This window comes from Lissotriton helveticus, chromosome 12, assembly GCF_964261635.1.
Source record: "Lissotriton helveticus chromosome 12, aLisHel1.1, whole genome shotgun sequence".
NCBI lineage: Eukaryota > Metazoa > Chordata > Amphibia > Caudata > Salamandridae > Lissotriton > Lissotriton helveticus.
This window is the reverse complement of record NC_136073.1, coordinates 273,582,642-273,600,600: the sequence shown is the minus strand read 5'-3', so window position 1 is coordinate 273,600,600 and position 17,959 is coordinate 273,582,642. Positions and strand designations below refer to the sequence as shown.

Genomic DNA, 17,959 nt, shown 5'->3' with positions numbered 1-17,959 from the left:
CGTTCGGGCCCAAAGCTTTGCCCGAACGGAGTGAACGGATGGCAGTAGCTATCTCATCAACAGTAAAGGGGGAATCCAACGCTACACGATCCAAATCGGAAACACTGGGCAGAGCTATATCACGCAACAGAAGGCGAGAGTCAGCCACATCCCTCACAGACACAGGGGTATAAACCACGCGAAAGTACTCAGCAAAACAGTCGACTATTCCAATCGGGTCCGTCACACTCGCACCACTCGATGACTGAATCACTGGCACCACATGATTAGCTCTCTCCTTCTTATCCAACCATGCCAGCAATTTACCCGCTTTGTCCCCCACATCATACAAACGACCCTGTTGCTCCCGAAACATCAATTTAGCAGCATCCGTGACCATAGATTTATAAGCAAATTGTTTCAGACCCAGGGCGTGGAGTTTCGCAGACGTGACACCCGATTCCAAAGCAGCCTCCAATGCAGAAATCTCTCCCTCAAGGTCCACCACCTCCCGATTCCTCGCCTTCTTAGCTTCAACAATAAGGGAGAGAGCCTGCCCCCGAATCACCGTCTTAAAGGCCTCCCATAGGGACACCGCAGAGGAGACCGACCCCTCGTTATCCAGAAAATATGCGTCCAAAGACTTAAGCAAAAGGCTGCGGGTCTCGGGGGAGGTAAGGTACCACGGGTTGATAGGAGCCACCCGGCCCACCGCCTCCACTCCAACCTCAAAACGGAGCCAGAGCGGAGAGTGGTCGGAAATGCCCCTGGGTAGGTGTACAATCTCACGCACCGCCGGCGACTGAGCCGCAGGCATCAGGAAATAATCCAGTCTAGACAGACTCCCATGGGCCCCAGAGTGAAAGGTGTATTGAAGCTGAGCAGGATGCAAAAGCCTCCAGCAATCCACCAAGCCAAATGTATCCAAAAACCCACCCAACCACTGTTGGGCCGCAGGAGTATCTCTAGGGGGGTGGCGATCGTGTAGACCGGAGAACACCGAATTAAAATCACCAGCCATAAATAGAGTACTATCAGGGAGGTCCAACAACACACGGCCCAAATCGGAAAAGGTAGAAGTCTGCAGGCCGGGGGGCACGTAAACCGTAAATAAGGAGAGGGCACGACCCTCATAGCGACCCACAAGGACAGCATATCGCCCCCAATCATCCAGAATCACATCATCAATAGCTAGGGGGAGGGAAGCCCGAACAAGGATACCCACACCCCTAGAACCCGAGGTAAACCCCGAATGTGCTACGAGGCGATAGCCCCACCTATTCATCGCATGACAAACATTGCCCACCAAATGAGTCTCCTGCAGGAAAACAATATCTGGAGATAAACGTCGTATACATTTCAACACCACACTCGGTTTGATACGATCCCCCAGACCGTTAACGTTCCACGAAACAAATCTCAACCCGCTACCCCCCATCCCACCCAGCAACGCCAAAACTCCCCACCAATGAGCATGACACAAGAAACAGCATCAAATACAGGATAGAGTCGCCTGGAGAACAGAACACACAAACAACGAACTTCCCAACCGCCCACCCCCCAACAAACAAGAAAACACCCCCCACCCTGCACCCCTGCAAAAAGCTAAAAAGCCACCCCAACCTGCAGTGTGCCTGTCGCCCAAGAACCCCCATTCTACACAAAGACCCCGGAGGAGGAAAGGCTCCGTCCCACCCGCCACCCCGATCATGACCAATAACGAGAAAAATACATCAAATCACATAAGCAGTAAGGGAACGTAGGCATACACTCCTGGAAAGAGTTATTCAAAACAAGGCACCAGGTGAAGACGAAATGTTCAGCTCTCTACACCACCTTCAGCCCCGCCCGGGTGGGCATCGGACTCAGTCTCAGGAGGTCGGTCAGGCAAGGAGTCCAGCCAGTCATTCACAGCATCCGGCCGATCAAAGAAAAAAGTTTGGTCATTGTGCTCAACCCGCAGCCTGGTCGGAAAAAGCATAGCGTAGCGCATCCCCATGTCCCTAAGACGCTTCTTGGCACCACGAAATCCCATTCGCTGCTTCTGGACCTGTTGGGAAAAGTCCGGATAAAAGTTCACCGTGGCATTCTCAAAGGCCACCGGGCCCTTCACACGTGATGCTTGCAGGATTGCGTCCCGATCCCTATAGTGGAAAAGTTTTGCAACAATAGGTCTCGGCGGGGCACCTGGCTTACCCTGGCCCCCCGGAACACGATGTGCACGCTCCACTGTGAAAAATTTACTCAGTCCAGATGGAGAGAGGTGGTTTTGGATCAGGTCTTCAACCAGGAGATCAACCGAGTGGGGTTCCGGATTCTCTGGAACACCAACCACGCGAACATTACAGCGACGTGCCCTGTTCTCAAAATCTTCCAAGCGCCGGGTCATGAAATCGTTCACCCTACGGAGATTGCCAATCTCCGTCTGCATTTCAGAGACGTCTGCCGTAAGGCTGGATGATTTGATGTCCAATGATTTCACCTTCTCATTGGTTTTTGATAGATCGGCTCGAATTAAGTTCACGTCAATGGCCACGGTGTCAATTTTGTGGGCCAAGGTTTCATACTGTTGGCTTATCGACTCCCTCATGCCAGAAATGGCGCCCATGACGTCCTGCAAGGAAGGCTCCGTCGACGCATCCACGATGTGGTCAGACGCGCTGGGACCGGGCAGGGCAGCTCCGGGGGACCCCTTAGAGTGGGTATAACGGTCCATGACGTTAGATTGGACCGGACCCCCGCGCAGAGGTGTCTTCGTCTTTCGTGTCTCCCGGTCCCCTCTGCCCGCCATCTCGGAGATGCGTCACAAGGAGATTCACCAGGGTCAACGGACCGGGCACCAGAAAGGGAGGCCTCAGGACCAAAGGACCGCAACAGGGGTACCACTAGGATAGGGACAGCCAAGTAGGAGAGTAGTCCAGCCAAAGGCCCGACAGCCGACTCGTGCCCTGTACCCAGCTCTGGCCCGACTCTCTCGCCGATGTCTCAGTCAGAGGCAGAATCGAAACCGAAACTTAAGAAGGGGACCCACAAGTCCAATCCCCCTGCCGTTGTTGTTCAACTCCAAGACGGCCACTGAACCTCACCCAGTCCCGGGCGCACCTCAAGGGCGGAGCCCAAAAGTTCGAATCACCGTAGCTCCGGCACCCGGTGTCGAAATACATTTCTGAAAGGTCCAGGTAGATCAGCCCAACGTCCTCTATACAAATCCTCGTGAAAAATCAGGATTTGTTCAGGATATTATGCCGGGAGTGGCGGGGGTCCGGGGAGCGCTGTGCTCACGCGGCCATCTCGGATGCCCGCCAAGCTCCTCCTCCCTCTACACACTCTTGAGAGAACCTGCAGACACTCTGATTTTCTCAACACTAGTGCAAGAGACACACCTGCAAAATACAGGGGAGGAGGGTGGATTGCATGTGAATCTATGAAAGATTCCAACACTGGAGAACTACAGTTACAGGTAAGTAACTTATTTCGTACTCCAGTATTGGAACTTTCAGAGATTTGAATCAGAGTAGCTAGCAGTTAGAAGCACATGTTCTGATTGAAAGAGGAGTGTGTAGATTCCTTATTTTAAGTATTTAAAGAAGAAAATACACTTTAAGACCTCGTCTTAAAAATTGGCACTTAATGGCAAAGATACAACTACTAATTGTATTCAGAAGTAATTACAATTTCACATATTATATGTACCAGGCAACATTAGGAAAAAGAAGAAGACGAATATACGATACAAATGAAAAATGTGTGGAATCTTATAGTAGAAAAGAGGGAGGGGTGAAAAGAGAGAACTCACCATCACTGAAACAGGTTCCTCAGCACCACTTGGCCCACGGCTGCATCACAGTAAACTGCAGTATCTAAGCAGTAATGCTTGGTAAAGGTGTGGTTACTCTTCCAGGTCGCAGCCCTGTAAATGTCCTGCATAGGTACTCTGGCAAATAGAGCAGCTGACGTAGAGACTGTAGTTGTAGAATTGGCACACAACTGGCGTCCGCAGAGGTTTACCTGCTAATTGATGGCATTATCGAAAAGCACTTGAGATCCAATGCATAATACTCTGTTTAGACAGGGGATAGCCTTTCTGAGGGACACTGAAGGCCACAAAGAGCTGGGTTGATTTGCGAAAGGCTTTGGTCCTTTGAAGATAGAACTTAAGACAACACTGTATAACTAGTGAATGAAGGCCTCTTTCCGCTACAGGTGTCGGTTGTGGAAAGAAGGCTTGGAGTATAAAAGGCTCGTTTAAGTGAAAGTCTGATGGAACTTTGGGGATGAATTTAGGGTGGAACAAAGCTGTACTCTGTCGTCCCTGAATTGTAGAAAAGGTTTGTGAATAGGGAGAGCCTGAATTTCACTGACCCTCCTAGCCGATGTTAAAGGGAAAAGAAGGGTCACTTTCCATGAAAGGAACTTGAGGTCAGATCTATGTATAAGTTTGAAAGGATGTTTCATGAGTTGTGACCGGACTATGTTCAGATTCCAGATTGGTGGAGGAGGCTTCACAGGTGGAAAGACCCTAAATAGCCCTCTCATGAATTGCTTAATGATCTTTGCCGGCCATAATGAGGGACCAGAAGAAGTCCTTCTAAATCGAGATATTGCAGCCAGATGGACTTTAATAGAGGCGTGCGCTAGTCCAGACTTTGCCGAAAGCAGGATGTAAGGTAGGATTTCATGAGGAGAGGATGAGGAAGGTTGGATGCTGGTTTCCTGACACCAGATACAAAATCTCTTCTACTTCATTTTGTATGTTTTGTTAGTGCTTTGTGACCTGGCATTGGTAAGAATATCCCTACTTTCCAACAGGATATTTAGATGCTCAAATTCAAGGTGTTTAGGAGCCATGCCGCTAATCGAAGTGATTTGGGATCTGAATGCAGCACTACTTGTCCCTGGAACATCGTCAGAAGAGATGGAATGGGATGTAAGAGGATGGGTTATTTCTCCAAAAGTAGGAGAAGTTCCATTTACCAATGTTTATGCGGTCATGAGGTGGCTATTAGGATCACACTGCAGGGTTCTGCCTTTTATCTTCTTCAGCAGTCTTGGCAGGAGAGGAATTGTCGGAAAAGTGTAGGCAAAGATGCCTGACCATGCCATCAAAAATGCTTTGCTGTCAGTTTAGACATTTTAGAAAAACATTCACAGAGTGAGAAGATGGGAGGAAGATCACGTATACTTGGGAGGGTCTGTTGCAACCTTTTTCTGCTGCAGGAGGGGCACTTCACAAGAAGTGAAGGTCTGATGACAGGAAATGATAAGTGAAAAAATGAAAAACACACCTTTTAAGGCTTCTTAAGATGCGTGACGACAAATAAAGCTAATTCTGAGAGAAAATCATCAGCAAAATTGGTGAAAAAACACCCGGTGTTCCAGTATCCCACTCTCAATCCAGAAAGATAGAACTGTAAACGTGAGGCAACTGCCAGTGGCAGGCATCATGGGATACCGAAACCCTTGTACTAGGGACAGGTGTTTGTTTTTCTCTTTTAACGAAAAAAGCCTATCAGGCTCTACTTTTGTCCTCATTCCTTGAACATATGAGGCAGCATTTAGAGTTATAGGTACTGCAAAGTCGTTTTGACAAAGGTGTTTGTTCTCAAAAACAGTCTAACATGTATATTGCACATGTCCAGCACTTCACTCCCTCTCAGATATGTTTGAATCTAAAGTGTTCCGGGGTGCCCACATGCAACAGGGAATTATTCTGACATGTATGGCTCTCAATGAAGGCCTATGATGCGGAATTTCTATACTGGAACTGCTCGGTGATCAGAGAACCACTACACAGGGCATTGACCAGAAAGCGTCATCCATTGAGGCCACATAATAAGAGTTAACAACAAAAAACGGGAAACTGGACAAACATTTGCAAATCCTGACATGAGCGTAGGGAAGTTGGAGAGAAGTGCACAGAACCATAAACATGAACTACAAACCTAAGCAATTTAAGGGGAGTGTGTTGTAACACCCTTTCGTCACCTGAAACAGTGCATTGAAAAATATCACAACAGTGGTTGCGGTACTCAGAATCATTAGGATCCTGCTTATTCCTATATCGGGGGAAATCACAGCATTAGTGCATTATTTCTTTTTTGCAATATGATGTTTTGGGTGCAAGTGACATAATTGGACTGGATATTCATAAAAACGCCTGATGCAGGGGCAAATTAGTTGGGCAGCCTGTTGCACAACTAATAGGTGGCATGTCTGGAGCCTCTCCTGAAACTTGGGTCTTTCTATATTTTCAGAACTTAGCAGAGCTAGACAAGAGAGCAGGAAAGAACTACAAATCATAAAGGAAGTACTCATTGATTTCAATTGTGAGGCCTCTGTCTGGTTCCTTGCGGACTAGATGGTGTCCTGTGGAAATGGAAGCTATGCATTCAGCCAGCCACACCCTGCCCATGAATTACAGAAAAGCAGGTGATGTTTCAGCTGGAAGGGGAGAGCACAAGGGGTTCCCATGCTTGACTCTTGGTTAAATCTGAGTTGGTGCTAAATTCTTCCCCGCTGAAGGATGGAGTTTTGGTTTAGACTTAATGTTTCTAGTTTCACAATACCAATACGCACAATGACATTTTTCACCTTTCTGGCTCACCCCTTACACCCAACCTCCGGTTTCCATTTTCCTTAGGAGTGCAGGTCTTGCTCGTCCGGAGAGGTTATCTCAGATGTAGCAAACTAATAATGGGAATTCATATGATCTGTATTTTCGTTTAGTAAGTATAACTGTTATGTAGCAGCCATCCAAATAAAAAAGTCTTGAGCCCAAGTACTATGCTGTGGCTCTGCTAAAATGAATGTTAACTGTTACTTCTATTTAAGATGACTACTGAGGATTACCATTGTTATGTATCTTGGAGTGTAGGGGGGGGCAGATTTCAGTCTGGCACCCACAAGGACTGGGGGAATCCACAAGACCCAGGAGTTTTACCAGCTCAAATGGGAACTGGAACTTAGGGAGAGGGTATTACGGCATCTTTAAACCACAATTTCTCTGCAACCATAAGGGCTATCAAGACACTTGAACATGTTTTCATAATTTTCCAGAATCAGAATAGCCAGTTGCAGCCAACTGAACACAAACCACACAAATGCCAGGGAAATGAATGAAACACTGACTGTATTGTGTATTTAGAACTATCGGTATGGGGTCGGTTGGGATCAGTGTAGGCTCACCAATGATGAAGACCTGAAAACCACTGAAGTAGTCTCCATATAGATCTTCAATTAGTGGATTTTTCTATTGCTTCAGAAGTCATGGTTTGGTTGTTCTCGATGCTGGGCACTTCAGTTCCTTCTCTTCTATCATTTGTTGCACTCAGGATCCTCCAGGATAGCCAACTTCAAAAAGGTCAGTCGACAGCAAATGCTGTATCCTTGGTAAACACTAGCCCTGTACATGGAAGGAAAGCCTACTCTACATCCAGGTAAAATAAAAGTTACAAGCACAAGAGGAAGTGTTTAGCCTTCTTCAGAGGTGTAGGCAGGAAGTCTGGAACAACTGCCAATCCTGGGGGGAGAGCAGTTTGTCCATCTGTCCTGTCTTTGTGGGTTTGCATGCAGGTAAAAACGCTAGGTGAGGCCAGTCCAAAGTGGTGCAGATCAATGAGTAGTTTGGACTTCGAAAGCTGCATCAACAAAGTTCTTGATACTACGAGAAAGCCAACAACACAAGACGAGGAGGGAGGAATAGTTCAATTAAGCTTATGGGAAACCTATGTATATAGTTGTAGAGATGATGAATTCTTCCCATTAACAACCAGGCTGTTACAGGTTTAGGGGGTATATCTTGAGCACTGGGCAGGTCCAAGGGGGCAGCCTGCATGGAAATAAACCATCTTGTGAAGCTGTGCGCAGTGTCCCTATGGACAAGCATCAACCATGTCGAACACAGTGAAGAAAACACCCTTGTCAGAAAACACACACATTCCACACAGGAGAGAAACCTCAATTACAATGAACTACACAGAACCTTAGCAGAGAAAGTCAGTAGTCAGTCTCTCCACACGAGTGCAGGTAAAGAGCCTACACCCTGGAAAATAATCTTGCTATTAGCATTGCCAATCACCTTACAGTCTGGTGTGAGATGTAGGATCTAATAAATACACTTTCGTTAACTGGAGAGACTCCTAGGATTGGCTTGCAGACTGTGGAGTTCACTAAAGGAAAGATATAAGGAATATCAAAGAAAATTATTGGGGAAAGGCAGCATAGCTTTGCTAAGCCAAAGAACCTCTGTCCCAACAGAAGGCCTCACTAGGGACCGAATCTTGAATCACATCACCAAACAAAATCTGTACCTATTCCTAGTGCATATTGTTTACACTGCCCAACCTGGGATACTCTGCAACTTATGATTGAAGCAGATGGGACTAATTCTACCAAGAACAATATGTTTCCAAACGCGCAGATTGACTCACGATGTGCACGCAAGACTAAGGACATGGCACAGTAATGCTGTGCTCACAGAGACATGATTTCACAATGAGCACGCACACAGACATTTTTCAAGGTCTGCTCTGAAAATGCATATCATCAAACTACTGAAACTTTACGCTTCATACTCACTGCTGCTTAGATCTGGATCCTCCAAGTGTGAAGACATGACATTTTGCTGATCCCCATTGGGTCCTGGAAACTCGTTTTTCATCATTGCCTGTCGTGCATGCTCCCCCAATCCAGCAAAAACATGTTCCCCTAAGAGCATAAAAGGTAATCAATACACATCGAAGTTTATTAAAGGCAACTTCATTTTTCATCTGCATTCAACAAGTGACCTCCATTCACTGGCAACAACATGGGAGCAAACTGGGCAAGGAAATTAACAGATCTGGAACCTGTTATTAGGAGAAAACAGACTTAAATAGAACAAGAGCACTAATATCCAAGAATAATATGTGACAATCTTGGTTTTTTCCACTCTTGACAGGTGCAGATAGGATTAAAAGCAGCCCCTTTGAGTTTACGCCTAATACACTATAGAAGCAACAATGGGGCCCTGAAGAATTAATCTTAAAAGTCATCAGGAGCGGCTCCTCCACAATGGCAGAAGAGTGTTGCCCCACTGGCTCAGAGCCAGCAGCTAAAATATATTTATTTATTGTTTTATTTTCAAGCAGCTGGCTCATCCAGCGTGGGCAGGGATTGAGGGGAGCCGCAGCACGGGAGGAGGGAGAAGAGTGCTATGTGCACTCTCTAAGTGCGCATGGGTGTTTGCCCGTCCTTCTCAGGCCGGCCAGACACTCATGCGCACTTAGGTTTCTCTAACCTAGGCTGTATGTAACAGCCGGGTTACAGAAACAGCACAGACTCCCTGTGCCTGAGCGAGCGGCTTTTGAGCCCGCTCAGGCCAATCCCTGCAATGCTCTCATAGCATTTTTTAACTTTTAAGCAGTCGGGGCACCCGTGCTTTAGCTTAAGATTTTAAAAGCTAAAGCGCGAATGCTGGCATTTTAACAAAAGTAAACAATTAACAGAAAAAAAAGGTATGCGGTCACGTTGGGCACTGCAAATAACAAAAGAAAGGCGAGGCTGCCATTAGACCAGCCGAGGAATGCCGTGCTGGGTATAAAAAGCTTTGGGGAGAGCATGTCCTGCCTGCATTAGCAGGCCAGACAAAGCCATGTATTTCAATTCAATTCAATAACTCTATTCGGTTATAATTCATTAATAACCATAAAAGTACATTAAAAAACACAACCAGTTAAAAAGAAAGGAGGAATAAAATCATAATTTCCAATAAGCTCATTACAGTTTCATACAGGTATTGATTTCCATGATATAAAAACATTTTAAAGAAAAGATAGACGCAGCAGTAAAAATATCATCTAGCTTCTGGATAGCGAAAAAGGCAGGTCGACACTGTCTAAAATCCATATACTTTAAAATAGGGACAATCCATCTTTTCCTTGGAATTGTATAAAATTTACAAAAGAACAAGATATGAATATCAGATTGGTTGGACAAATCATCACATGGACATTTAATCAATTGCCTTGACCAATCATTTGTTATAGGAAAACTTAATAGTCTAAATAGGATATTAAATCTGAAACATATTAACAAAAACCTATCAAAGTCTCGCATCTGTAAAGTAATATATGGTTGGATATCATTCCTAATCAAAATTAATTGATGAGAAACCACCAATGTTTTAGTGAATTCCACCTTGTTTCTAACATCCTCTAAGTGGGTCATACAAAGTTTTTTCAATACTTTCCTGGAAATCTGGTACATTAGTGAAGGTTCTTCATAATAGTCTAAATGACCTAATTGTATAAGAAATTATTTTATATATTTTAGCCATTTAATCTTATGCACGTTATCAAGGCTTATTACATCCCTACAAAGCCATGTAGGAAAATAATGCTGCGAGGCTATAATTAAAACGTATCTAGTAACAACACATGTAACAGAGGGTGTCCTCATGGGAGGTTACAAAAAGAGAAAAGGGAGTTCTAAGGAGGGACTACTAAGCCTATTGACCAATGAAAAGCCACCATTTACAAAGGACAGGAGCCAATTAAAAAGATGAGAGGAGAGTGGGCGGAGCTTCATGCCCATATCCTGAATACAGCATGTCTCAAAGAGACAGCGCAAATGCTGCCTAGGCGAGACGTAAAAAGGATCTCCCTTAAAAGTTTTTTTTAAAAGAATATTAATCTTTCCAGAAGATCTTTTTTATGCCTGGCCTTTGAGACAGCTTTAGCTGTCAAGAGACTATTATTTTAGTCTGAGGGCTTCATCCACCAGCCTGGTAAATTTTAATTCACGTTTTGATTCTGCCCACCCCAGTATACAGCATGGGGCAATGACTCAACGCTCTTTACTTACTGGCTCCCTTCAATCTGAATGGCTTCACAATTCTTTGAGTGAGCTCAGAAAACCTGAGCACAAGGTTAATGTCTGCCCTAAACAGTTCCTTTCTCTTCAATGACAAAGCTGCTTCAAGTTGTGCCTTTTATGTTATTTAGTGTTATATTAACTTTAAATACCAGCTATTTATTGTGTCTGCACTTTGGATGTCCAGTTATAGTATCAAATGTAAGGGTAAAATGTATGACACAACTGAAAGGCCAGTTATTTTGAAAAAAACACTAGTAAAATGGCCACATCAGTGAATAGTTTAAAGTGTAACACTTTTAATGCAAGTATATAGCACCCATGCTTGGGCTATATCTTTTCATATTTTTCTCTCGGTGGTATATGAAAAAATAAATTGCATGGATTTCCATGATCAGATCAACTCGCTTTGACAATGTTTGCTTGATTTGCTAATAAGGTTTAGCAGGAACAGGAGTAGGGTTTTAACCACCATCTTTTTTTCTCTTTCCTTTTGGACCGTTTCCAAGTGCCCACTTTCCTACTAGGGCTTTACCTATGTAGGTTGCCATAAAATTACTTGTGCACTAGCGTGTGGTCTGAAAAATAATGAATAATGTTAAAATGTATTGATTTGGCTCTGGTCCTTGCCAGGAGGAGGTTAACCATGTCTTGGAAGTCCGCTACCGGTCCAGCGGTGGGGGCTTGGAAACATGATGTGGCAAATTGGGCAGGAGCGGAGGGGAGGGGCTTAGCTAGGGAGGAGGTGAGGGGCAATCGCAAGTGCCCATTGCAGAACAATGGAGGTAGATTCTGGATGCTTGGTAACACTTGGAGAGGGACACGCCACCGAAGATGGAAGCCCAGACGGGTCTCAGACAGGTGAAGGATGTGCGCCTGTAGCCGAGGAGTTAGATCAGAGAGACGGACCTTAATCAGGGAGAATAACAGGTAGCGAGAGTGATGGAGATTGGGGGGCGGGCCTAGTGAGGAAGTGCAGAAATGGGGAGCAGGGATGGTGGATACTCTTCAGGGCCTCTCCACATTTTGCTGTGCTTGGGTTGGGTGGAACGGTTGCCTGATGACTGGACTGCTCCCCTATCCCCGGCCACCAAATGTTATGCTTACCCAGATTGTTTTTTCCCAGATGTTTGAAGATAGTATGCCACCATGCATATGTTCCTTGATAGTTAAGTTTAAAAGACATTACACAGGAGATCTCCCCGTTGGAGTTTCTACCTGAGATGAGTTGGGCAATCAGATACTTAAAGATACAAGAAGTTTGGAGAATAAACTGCAGCAGGTAGAATTTTATTAGCACAGCAGTGACCAGGAATATTAAGCATTACTGTTTCTAATGCGTGTGTTGTGAACCCTAGCCGAGTACAGTAGATGATGAGACCGAATGCGGTGCAATGGATCAGGGTCTACTGCTGGTGTGATGTACTGTAGTAAAATGGAAGAAAGAAAGATAGTAATGACTGTTTCTACTCATCTGTGATTACATTAAATGGCAATAAAAATATGTTAAAAAATTAAAATAAAAGCGAACCGGTTGCCTATAATATTATTATGAGGTTCTCTGGACAGTATTGAACTCTCCTGATTAAGTCTAAATTTTAAGCCAGAAATATCAAATGTGATACTTAGCATGATCACCTCTAATGCTGCTCTACAGCAGTGAGCCCCTGCTAATAGTCTCAGCATCTGGTGATTTCTGGAGCACTTAGCTATGGATAGATTTCTTCTTGATGTATAGGACTAAAGTGTATTTTTCAAACTATTTATTCATTGACTTTAGCGAGAGTAACAATATAAATAATTGCAAGTTGGGGAACATGGGAAAATGTACACATTGGCAAACTGAGGGGCCAGTGGAATTGTGCGATTTTGCATCTATTTTCTTCATGATTATGAATTTTTGGTTTGTGTTACACAATCCAAAATCTGCGGAATAATCTTCAGATTACAAATGTTGGTTGTAGCCAAAACAGATACTGCTTTGAAGAAATCTGCAATGGTTTGGAAGGAGTCATTTCAAAAGGACTCTCAACATTTAGAAATGTTTCAAACATTGTTTTATTTCTTTTTAAATGTCGGCTGTCTTGGATCTGAAAATGCCTCACAGGGAGACACTTGCCTTATAAATATGTAAGGCACAACACTGTTCTGCAGGGCTATTTCGTGCTTGAAAGAAGTGCTTAAACATGCTCTCTGGAGGAAGTAGAACAGGACGCCGGCACTAAATTCCAATGGACAGGCTTTAAAATAATCCATCAATGGACAGACTAAAAGGAGCGCACACTGCATTGCAGAAAGTGCATATATGTAGGTCTGAATTCTGCTGACTGCAACGCGTTCGGTAGAAATCATACCACTCCCACATACAAAGGACTAAATCAAAGCAACTGTGGGGTATATTACCAACAACTAGCGATAGTTTTTGTCTCTAAATTGTTTAGAGACAAAAATTATCGCCGCAAACCGGCGATTTTTATCGCAGATAAACCTTGCTATTAGCAAGGTTTATCGCAAATGCGATAAAAAACGGCCGCAATGCATGAATATCGCTGAAAAGTCAGCGATATTCATGCATTATCGAGCAAATGCTCTTAGCCATGTTATCCACCTCCCATTGGATAACATGGCTAAGAACTGCTCAGGGCAGGTGTTAGCTTTTGGAGATATTCGCGCTTAGCGCGAATATCTCCAAAAGTTGGTAATAGGAGATAGCGATGTTAGCGACTGTTTCCAGTCGCTAACATCTTGGCACGCCCACTTTGCATGTCATTAGTGATAAATATCACTGACATGCAAAGTGGGGCCCATGATGGTCGCTATCTCCTATTAGCTGTCGCTAACTGGTGTTAGCGACAGCTTGGTAATAGGGAGATCATTTTATCTACGCTTTCTTGGCTTTTAAAGCCAAAAAAGCGGAGATAAAACCCCTTGATAATATACCCCTGTGTTCCTCTGTCAGACAAAATCATTCTTTGACTCGCATTTTGAGTATCATGTGCTAAATGCAAGTACATTTGATTTCTTAAACGAATCAGAATTTTCAGAATCATTAACATCCACTTTGTATGAATAATTCCGCGTATCAAAATAGCTAGATATCGATAGAGAACATGTTGCATAATCTTCCTTCAAACGCATAATTTTTCTTTTTCAGCTTACGTAATTACGGGAACCTTATTGCATAAATTGGTTCTGCATTGCTGTATAATTCTAGAAACTTCATGTTCTAAGTGTAGTCGCAGCAGGAAATGAATTCGGGTCGTTTAATGGGCTTTATATATTCTACTTTCACCTTTTCCACACAAGAGAAAGGGGGGGGGGGCCTCTGGTTAATCAGGCTGGCTCCAGAGACATTTTGTGTTTGGCACATGTAAATATGGGAAGATTAAACAAAGCAAAGGTATGCGGTTGCTGGTTGTGCATAGCTTTAAAATACATCACAGCCAGTGTGGTTTTTCACACCAGATACTTTAATAATACAAAAGACAATAAAATGAAACATCCTACTTCACCCAACTCAAAAAATGCACATTTCCATTTCAAGTATTAATTTACTATAGAAACCTTAGATATTCAATTAATCAATCAATCATAACGGGGGGGGGGGGGCTAATGTAGCTTGCATTTACTCCATCAGAGAGGTGCCAGGAGGGCCCAATGATGAAGCACGCCACCCATTGGGTGGGTGAGGGCTTCTGTACCTAAACAAGGAGACTTCTCTCACCTGGTAACCTCTCTTTCATTTTGCCATTCCCCAGATGTAGGCAGACAGTTGTTTTGTGTTTGTGTAGCTATTATGAGGTTGTACTGACTGCCTTTTACCCTCCTCTCCCTGTTGTGTTAGATGTAATGCGCAATCTGTCAAACTACCTGAAGTCTAATAGTAACCTAGGTCCTCATTGGGCTCAGAAATTCGCCTCATGCTCCTTGGGCAACTCTGTACCATACACTTTGGGCTGGCCTGTTTTGTTGGCGGGGAGGGGGTTGCGGGAAGATTAACCTCTGCCCTCCATTAAGCCAGAGAGAGGCTTTGTTTTTTGTTTTTTTGCTTTAATACAGAACTTGTCTGATCTGTGATGTAATACAACTTTTGTCTGAAGCAATGATCATTGGTTAGAAGTCTGGATGTGGCGAAGGTCGGTTGCTTTTTTGTCTTTTTTATTGATATATTTCACAAAGGTTACAGCAACTGGAGAAAATTGTACAACTCACAGTTCCAACTGACAGTGTACTTAACCACTCGACTCCTGTATACATTATCTAATTAAAAAGTGGTAACATATACCTAGTGGACAGTAAACGACCACCCATCAGACACCCAGGAAAATTAGCCGACCTATACTGTAACATCATCTCGGCAGTCACACAGATATCTGCATTCACCCACACTGCAAGTGTAATCTATCCATCACCAATATTCTATAAGGTATTTGGGAAGAGGATGTGGCGTAACAGTTAAAGCCGACGACTCTGGATTTGGGTAACCTGGTTCAAGCATCAGCTCACCAGCCCGTGATTCGGGGCAAATTATTGAATCTCCCCGTGCCAACCAAAAAATGAATGCATCCTTGTATAACATAACTGGTGCTCATGTATAGCGCTCCAATACCTTCAGGTTGAGTTCAAGCTATATAAAAGTGCAAAAAAAATATAATGTACACATGGAGGGGAGTCCAAATATTTGGAGGCCTGGCCACCTAAGGCATAAGGGTAGCGTACATTTCATAATGTAGTCAGTCGTTTGCTTGTGGCTCGTTGCCAATTGGTGTTTTGCAAACACAAACAGAATTGTGGTGCGCCTGTGTACTGGTTAGGATACATATGCTAAGTAACACAGTAAGGACACCATCAGGTATTCTGGGACATCAAAATGTATTATATGCGAATTGACCCAAAAAATATCCCCGCAAAAGCATTTAGCACTAGGTCATATGCATGACAGAAGGAGAAAGTCAGCATGAAGGTTTTTCGACATCTGCGACAGACACGATCCGTATTCGGATTCAGTCTATGTACTGCAGCAGCGTGCAGTACAACAGATGTAGAAATTTTGAATGTTCTAGTTTGTGCCTGAATATATGGAGATAGATACAGTCTAGGAGCCGCATTTCCCCATTTGTTTATTGACCACTGGTCTCCAATGTCTAATTTCCCTGGGATATCTGTGGCTATTCTAGTGCTGTTAAACATGCAATACAGCTTACCCACCTAGCTTCTGGTTACTGTATTTTCAATCAATTTATCAGGGGCTTGTAGAGCGCGGCTACTAACCCTTGAGGGTCTCAAGGCGCTGGACGGTAGGGGAGTGTGTAGGGCTGCTGGTCCTTGTGGGTGTAGGATCATTCGAAAAGCCAGGTCTAGAGGTCCTTCTTTAATTGACTCAGAGACGCTGATTGCCTGAATTGGAGGAGCAGGGTGTTCCAGGTCTTGGCGGCGAGGTAGAAGAAAGATCTTCCTCCGGTTCGGGTTTTGTGGATCCTGGGGACGGAGGTTAGGGCGAGTTGGGCGGAACGGTCTGGCGGGTACATGGAATGCGGGGCAGTGGTTCAGGTATGCTGGTCCTTCGTCATGGAGAGCTTTGTCTGCATGTGTGAGGAGCTTGAAGGTCATTCTCTTCTTGACTGAGAGCCAGTGGCGTTGTCAGATGTGTTGCTGTGGTGGGGGATGTCAAGGACCGGTCTGGCTGTGGCATTTTGGCCATTCAGTAGTTGCTTGAGCTGTTTCTATGTGACGTCGGCATAGAGTGTGTTGCCGTAGTTGAGTCTGCTGGTTATAAATGCGTGTGTGACCGTCTTTCTGGATTCTGAGGGTATCCATCTGAATGTCTTTCTAAGCAGGCGAAGCATGTGGAAGCAGCCTGAGGAAACTGCGTTGATTTGGCGGTTCATTGTGAACGATGAGTCCAGTATGATGCAGAGGTTGCGTGCATGGTCAGTCGGGTGGGAGGGGATCCCAGAGCGGCTGGTAGCCAAGAGTTGTCCCAGGCTGAAGGGGTGGGTCCCAGGATGAGTTCTTCAGCCCTGTTGGAGTTGAGCTTGAGGCAGCTATCTTTCATCCAGATAGCAATGTCCTTCATTCAGCTTTGGAAGTTGATTTTCGTGGTTTTGGGTTTGTTGGTGAGGGCGACAATCAGCTGGGTGTTTTCGGCATAGGGGATGATGTTGAGTCCGGGGCTTCTGACGATGGCTGCGAGGTGGGCCCTGTAGACGTTGAAGATGGTGGGACTCAGGGAGGAACCGCGGGGCACTCTGCAGCTGATCTCTGTATGTAGGTTCTGAGAGGAACGGGGGAAGTCTGACTCGCCGAGTCCAGCCGGTTAGTAAGGAGTAGATCCAGTCCAGTGCCTTATCTCGGATGCCGGCATTGTGGAGTCTCGTGATTAGGGTGCGCTGGGAGACGGTGTCAAAAGGTGGCCGAGAGGTCCAGTAGGATGAGGCCCCAGTCAAGGAGGGAGCTGGATGTCGTCGGTGGCAGCGAAGAGTGCGGTCTCTGTGCTGTGGGTGCTTCAGAATCGGATTGGGAGGTGTCCAAAACGTGGTTTACTTCTAGGAACGCAGAGAGTTGGGCATTGATGGCCTTCTCAATGACCTTGCTTGGGAAGGGGAGGAGGGTGATGCGTCTGAAATTGTGCTTAACAGTACAGATTCAGGAGAACTTTCTGGGAATAAGGGGTTTGAGCCTTAATAGTGTGTTGAAGCATGAAAGCCAGAAAGATTTCCAAAGGGCTCGTCACTCCTCTATCCTTGAAGTGCTCTAAAAAATTAAGACCATGTTGAGATACAAATGCCCTAGTTCAGTCATTTCTGTTTGACTGTTGGAGCGGGAAGAGCTACGCCACACCACCCTACGCAGAGCAGAGTTGTGTGCCACGGTTGCTGTCACTGCCATAAAACTGCTGGTGCCTGATAGCTACCACTGTGGCTCGTGGCCTACGCAGCGATTAATCAGGCACACAGTCAGCCACGTTGCATTGGCCCTTTACGCCAGCTCAGCCGGGTCGCACCACAAGCACACAAACTCGGTTGGGGGGGGAGCTGATAGCTCGGCAGCCCAGTAGGCAGATTTTCAAGAGGAGCGAGAGCTGCATGGGTGGGGGTGGGGTCAGCTTGTTCGGGCCCACACCAGCACC

The 17,959-nt window shown here is 45.1% G+C and overlaps 1 protein-coding gene across 6 annotated transcripts in view; it reads right to left on the bottom strand.

Annotated features, from left to right (window-relative positions):
- Positions 1-17,959, bottom strand: part of ZNF821 (zinc finger protein 821) — a 169,572-nt gene that overhangs the window by 70,819 nt on the left and 80,794 nt on the right. For all 6 annotated transcript variants that reach the window (XM_078669671.1, XM_078669673.1, XM_078669676.1 and 3 more), the window contains one exon: positions 8,557-8,685. In XM_078669671.1, coding sequence (XP_078525797.1) covers positions 8,557-8,685 — 129 coding nt within the window. The remainder of the gene's footprint in view (positions 1-8,556; positions 8,686-17,959) is intronic.